The 6,396-nt window shown below is 32.8% G+C and overlaps 1 protein-coding gene across 3 annotated transcripts in view; it reads left to right on the top strand.

Moving 5' to 3' along the window:
* LOC106466663 overlaps positions 1-6,396 on the top strand; it is a 78,314-nt gene that overhangs the window by 38,622 nt on the left and 33,296 nt on the right. For all 3 annotated transcript variants that reach the window (XM_022394726.1, XM_013926955.2, XM_022394727.1), the window contains exon 7: positions 1,429-1,629. In XM_022394726.1, coding sequence (XP_022250434.1) covers positions 1,429-1,629 — 201 coding nt within the window. The remainder of the gene's footprint in view (positions 1-1,428; positions 1,630-6,396) is intronic.

Genomic DNA, 6,396 nt, shown 5'->3' with positions numbered 1-6,396 from the left:
ATTATCAGTTGTTTTTTTTTATATAATTATGTAAGATGTTAATAGTATTAGACAGTATTTAGCAGTCTAGTTTCCCATCTCTTATTAACTTTTCATACAACTGGATCAAAATGTGCATGTCATTTTCTTTTACAGTGTTTCATTCATAACTTAATGAAACAACTATTTTCATCAAAACAGTTTAAAAGGAAATGTTTAAAAAATTCTCAATCTTAATTTCTCTGCATTACATGATGTGTCTGGGCTCTGAATTTTCTCATATATATTCCATAATATGGCTTTTAGAGTATCCAGATCATTAGAAACAAACTAAAGGTAATTAATTAATTACAAGCACTTATCTAAAATTTGAACCTCCACTTTCTTGCTTTGCTGATATAATAGTAAGTTTGTCAAATTCACTATAGTAGCCCTACAAGTCTGATGGACTTGTTTATAACTGATAGAGCATTTTCTCTTCGTTAGAAATCTTAGAGAGCTCTGTTGTTTAGATTTCCCACGTAAATGTCAGGAAAAATATTTGTTTTTGGTGACATAATTCTTTAATCCAAGTGTTTATAAATTTTTTCAAGGCTATTTATAGCTTATTTAGAAAGCCAGATAAGTTTTAGTAGTTTTTGAACATTATATATTATTGTCTTAGAACGTTGTTATTTGTTAATGGCAGAACCTAACTTAAGAGTTGAATATATGAGAGTTTTCTATGGTTTAACTCGGTTGTCTTAAGCCAACACCCCCACCTCTGTAAACTGTTGTTTATTCTTCTTGATTGGTTTACAGAAATGTCTCATGAAAGACATGTTAAATTAATAATAATTTAGGAAATTAGTACGTACAAGATACAAGTAAGTTGTCAAATGTTAAGGGGTTTATTTTGTTGGTGTTTTGATGGATTGGCTACCAGATATATATATTTTTTTAAATAAAAAACTACATTATGCTAGATTTAACTATACAAATGAGGTCAAGTTTAACCTCAACTCTCAGTTTCTTTTCTTTGGTAGGGGAGTTGTTGAACATGGAAATGGTCTACAGAAATAAATTATATTATTTGTTAAAAATTATAGAGAAAATCCATAAGAACAATCTAATAATTTTACATCATAATTTAAAATCCACCCTTGAAAACTGTCTTGTAAACCACACAAGAAACAACATTTTTTATTTTGAAAGGCACTAAAACTAATTCCAACCAAAATCTAGTTACCAGCCTTAGAAGTGGACAAGATCAGACACGGAATAGCCAAACAGTTATTGTAAGGACTAGGCAAAGAGATTAAATTGTTTTCTAGAGGGTTGTAGTTACTATGTAAACAAACTTTTGATGGCTTTGATAGCTTACAAAGATTACTATAATAGCTAATTTCAGTCTCATTTAAAGAAAAAAAGTGTTTATGCATTAACACACATTATTTTACTTTTCTTCAGAAAATAGCCCATAACCAGTTGAAGCATTCTTTACAATCAAGAGTGAATTTTGGTGGATTTGATGAAGGAGATTATTATCAACCAGTGTCTAACCCTGTTCATTATAATGATGGTTTCAAACCAGAATCAGAAGTTGAAGGCTCTCAGTTCTGTTCATCACACATTTTGAATGGAACATTAAGAGAACAACTCCAGCAGCAGGTAATTAATTGTTAATGATTAAAGTTTTATTTTAATGATTGTTTATTCAAGATCATTCATTGCTTTATTTTTACAATTGCATACATTCTTTTAATATACATAATATCTTTCAACTTAAAAGAAATGCTTTGTATTATAACTACTTCCTCAGAATATTTTCATTTGAAATATAAAATAAATTTGCAATTACTGGATATTTATAAAGTGTTAAATATATTTCACTAATAACTCTAGCAGAAGTTGTATTATAGTTGAACTTTTCAGTGTTTCACTCATATAACTGACAACCAGAAACTTTAGCATAAAAGAAGACTAAGAAATATAAGCTAAGAAATATAATTACAAAGTGGCTGCAGTTATAAAACAATATCTATATATTCAAAAGAGTATGATATGCATGCATGGAAATCATTTTAAACTTCATTAAACGATGTAAAAATGAAATCTGGAGTAGGGAAGTATGGACAATGTTACCATATGTGGAAGGGAGGGGAAGGTATTTGGGGAATGAATCTGTCATCCCTCAGAGCCCCATCTCAGAAAGCAGTGTTTATGTACTAAGATTTTGTGTGTGAATTTCTTTATTTGTTTATAGACACTTAGAGTGCTGGTACCATCACCCTGTTGAGTTTTAATATTTGCCCCCGATACCCATGTTTTGAAAGTGTTGCTAGATCTGGTGTGCCTTACTAGATAAGTTGATTAGTTTGTCATTTTTTAATCAGATCATTCGACTCAAAGCATCTTTAGTATGAGAGATGTTTGGTAAGTATCACATGTTGTGGAATAGGTTCAACATTGCATTTACTGATGCTCCACACGGCCATCAGATACATTCAGAACTTTACGTACATTAACTTGTGTGAGTAGTCTAGGCAGATCACTTAACTGTTTTAATTGCTTTAAGTACACAGCACTGCCTTTACTATTTTATAAACTTTGTGCATTCAAATACAAAATACCACAACCCAAAAAATGTATTGTATGCAAAGCACAAGTTTTCCCCTACTAGAAATTATTTTATTATTTGCCTCATATCTCATGAAATAATTTTGCATATAATAGTTCAGAAGAGGGCTACTAGGCTGATTCTATGGGTGGATGGGTTGTAAAATTACAGCAGGTTGATTTATTGTTCTCTTTTGAAGAAAGGTGGATCAGGGATGATATAGTTGAAGTATTATTTAGAATTAATAAGATAATTGGTAATATTAATGTATCAGAGTTTCTAGTATTGAATTCTGAAGGCAGTGAATATTTATTTGTAAAGGTGAGATGCACCCCCAGTTAAGGCACTTTTTCTCCAGTAAGATGGTAAATATTTAGAAGAAGTTGCCTTCTAGAGATTACTAGAGGCCTGAAACTTTACAGGAGTTTAATGGAAAGAATTGAAGAATACTTTGGGGATCAGAGCTTAATGTAATTATTAGTTTTCTGGTTGTTGAAGGAGGTTAGGATTTAGGACATTCTTGATGGGCCAAAAGGCCTCTTGATGTTTCATGATATACAAAATGAAGTATGTCACAGAAGACTTTAGAATACTAAGATTAGAGACAAGTTTCTGGTTGTATTCATATGCCGTTATAGAAACTATTTGGACAGCAGAATGCACAACAGATGTTTATTGCACATCAAATTTCAAAATAATCTAATTCTGTTTCAACAATTTTTAATTTGGAACATATTTTAGAATTGGTATTTTGTAACATTTATTTTGTGTAACTTGAAAAAAAATATTAAAACATTTTCCAACTTTTATTTGTGCACAGGTCTGAGGAGTGTCTTGACCAATGTTCCTTTTAATTTTTTAGGGGGGGGGGATTTTTAGATCATCGACCCTATTGGATCATTAGGCCACTTTGCAATGCTACCAGTTGGTTATTTGGGTTTTAGGCCTATCTATTGAGACTATCTGTTGAGACTACTTACCATTACTGAGTATGTGTGTGGCTGGAATAATGAAGTGCACGGCACTTGACTGGTTGTGCCACACAGCCTTGCAGCTTAATGGGAACACTAGTCTTGACTGTATACTTATAATATTTTCTAAAGTTTTTTGAACATCTAAAAGCATAAATTTGTATTTTCTAAGAAACTGTAATCAATGGAAAATATAATTATTCATGTTTTATGATTATATATTCTTTTCTTTTTTACGCAAGGTGAAAAAAATGTTTAACACGTGTGTAATCCTTAAACAGTTGGTGTGTTGTATAATATTGAATAATGAATCAGCTTTAATGTGATAACATTATTCACATTCTTAAAATAATTTAGGTTACTGCATGGTGAATTGGAAAGGACTCAAAATCCCATAAATATCCATGTTTTGTTTCTCATGTGATTATCTGTCTTTGTTAGTGGTATTATTACTACAGTCCTTCATTTTCACTCTTATGATGTCACAGAATGTGGTCTGATCAATTACTAAAATAGCACAGTTTTAAAAAATAGCTAAAAACACCATTTAACTATTATTGGATAGAGCATATTATAAACTGTTTATGTCAGTAATAATAAATAATTAATGAGAAATTTAGAAGACTTGGGAAGAAGTCACAATCTATGATTTTTTATAGCTTCTTTAAACATTCTTTTGCTTTTTGAAAATATTTTTGTGTTAAATTACATGGGGTGCATTATCTGTTGCTGAGTCTAATTGGCTTGGTGACTAATGCCTTAGAGAAAGAGAGGGACTTGAAGACTGGGATATAGTTGTCAATGAGCTGTGCCACAAGCTTGACCCGAGGAAAACCTAGCAATTCATAAGACTAGGACCAAGTGTGGCCTAGTGATTGTCATGCTTAGACTGTGAATCTAAGGGTTCATGTTTTGCAGCTCATTACTGCAAAATTGTGCTCCACACTTGGGGCTGTAAGTATGGTATTAGAGTAACAGTCAAAAACCACTATTTGTTTAGATAAGAGTAGCCCAAGAGTTGGTTGTGGGTCTTTTTGATTAGTTGCCTTCATCTCTATTCTATCAGATCAAGCTGGGGACAACCTTGCACAGACAGCACCTGTGTAGCTTTGCTTGAAAATCAAAAACAAATCTCAGAAAGAAGGGCCTCATTAAAACTTGGTTGCCTGTGCAGATGTTCTAAGGAGGTTTCATGGGAAGGCCTTTCTGAGTATGTCTCTTAATGATTGCTATGAAATACTCATGAATAAGTTTATTAAGGATCTGCCAAACAAACTTGTGGGACACAACATGGGTCTTACAGACATTGTATCTCTGTGGTATTGATTAATATGCTGGAGCAAAGAAAGAAACCAGCAATGGTAACAATTGCAGTTGGCAACTTTGCTGTAAAGCAACCCCATGATTCATGATGACCCCAATGCTCAGCAGAAGTATTAGCCACCAGCAAGGAGCCATTGTGCAGCTGCCATGGTTCCAGATCAAACAGTTGGTCTTCCCAGGCTTAAATTCCATTGTTGCACTCTTGATGCAACAGGATATGGGTTCCTGAATATCTCAGGAACATGAGGGAAGATTTCCTTGCTTCAGATGTGTCTTACCTGATCATTGGCTCTGAAAATGTCTATATTCTGTTGTGAGGACTGTTGAATACAAGTACCATTCAGCCCAATCCTGAAATTGTCAGCCAGTTTTGCCTGTGCAGCAGGTGAACTATGATTCAGTTGCAAACAGTGTTAACTAATTTAGGTCTGAAAACAATAAACCAGGTGTGCATTTTGAGAAGGAGATAGTGATGCTGCTGAATATGCGAGTTATGTGCGGCAACATATTAGATATAGTTTAGTATCTTATTGATGCCTGCTACAGTGATAAAATTGATACATGAATCACACTTTTTTTGTCTGAAAATCAGGATATACTTACTCAAACAGTAGTGCTGTAGCAGTGCTAGTCATCTTTAACAACAGACATATGACTAACCACCTCCCAGGTGTTCATCAGCATGATAACATAGGTAAAAGTCTGATGGCTTACAACATGGAAAATTAAACACAGATAGACCATTATTGCCACATTTGTTTGTGGAAATGTTTGCAAAAATAACAATGGTAGAGCCCTTTGGTCAAATAAGTATCATGACCCGCTGTTTCCTTTGTTTATTATTTAAATTAAATATACATATACTGTAAATTATAACAAACAAAGCTTGGGTAAGAATGTTCACCTTGGAACAAGTTTTTCTTAATGTTCTGAATTTGTAGAAGAACCTTCTTCAATCATAATAAACTAAAAAATGTTCACAGTTCTTGGAATGTTCTTAATGTTTTGAATCTACAGAAGATTATTTTATATGTAGACTTTTCTTGAGAAACACTGAATGGATATTATACCTCTTGGGCATTCCACCAGTTAAGTGGTTTTTCATTCAGAGGTAAAAGTGCTGCCTCTTTATATTTTATGACTTCAGTCTGATTTTTCTGAAGAAGATTTTAGTGTCTCAGATGCTTTTATGCTAAATTTATCTGCAAGTGCACAAGAAATAATCTTGCATTCTTTTTTTGTAATTGGAGCATGGTAAGGTTCTTCATCAGGATCAGATTGATATGGATTCACTGGTAAGGTTAGGGTAGGTCCTTCTTGCTTGGCAAAGTGGGTTTCTTCTGGTTGGCTAAGTTATGGCTCAGCACTACACACAGCTGCTTGCTGTTGAAATGCAACAAATAATAATAATAATAAAAAGCTTAAACCCGTGTGGTTAATTTTTTTAAATTGCTTTAATTAATTTCAGAAGAGTTTTATAAATATCAGTGTATTAACCACTTTTTTCCAAATGTTACTCTCAGG

This window comes from Limulus polyphemus, unplaced genomic scaffold, assembly GCF_000517525.1.
Source record: "Limulus polyphemus unplaced genomic scaffold, Limulus_polyphemus-2.1.2 Scaffold2336, whole genome shotgun sequence".
Classification (NCBI taxonomy): Eukaryota; Metazoa; Arthropoda; class Merostomata; order Xiphosura; family Limulidae; genus Limulus; species Limulus polyphemus.
This window is presented reverse-complemented; position numbering and strand designations above follow the sequence as displayed.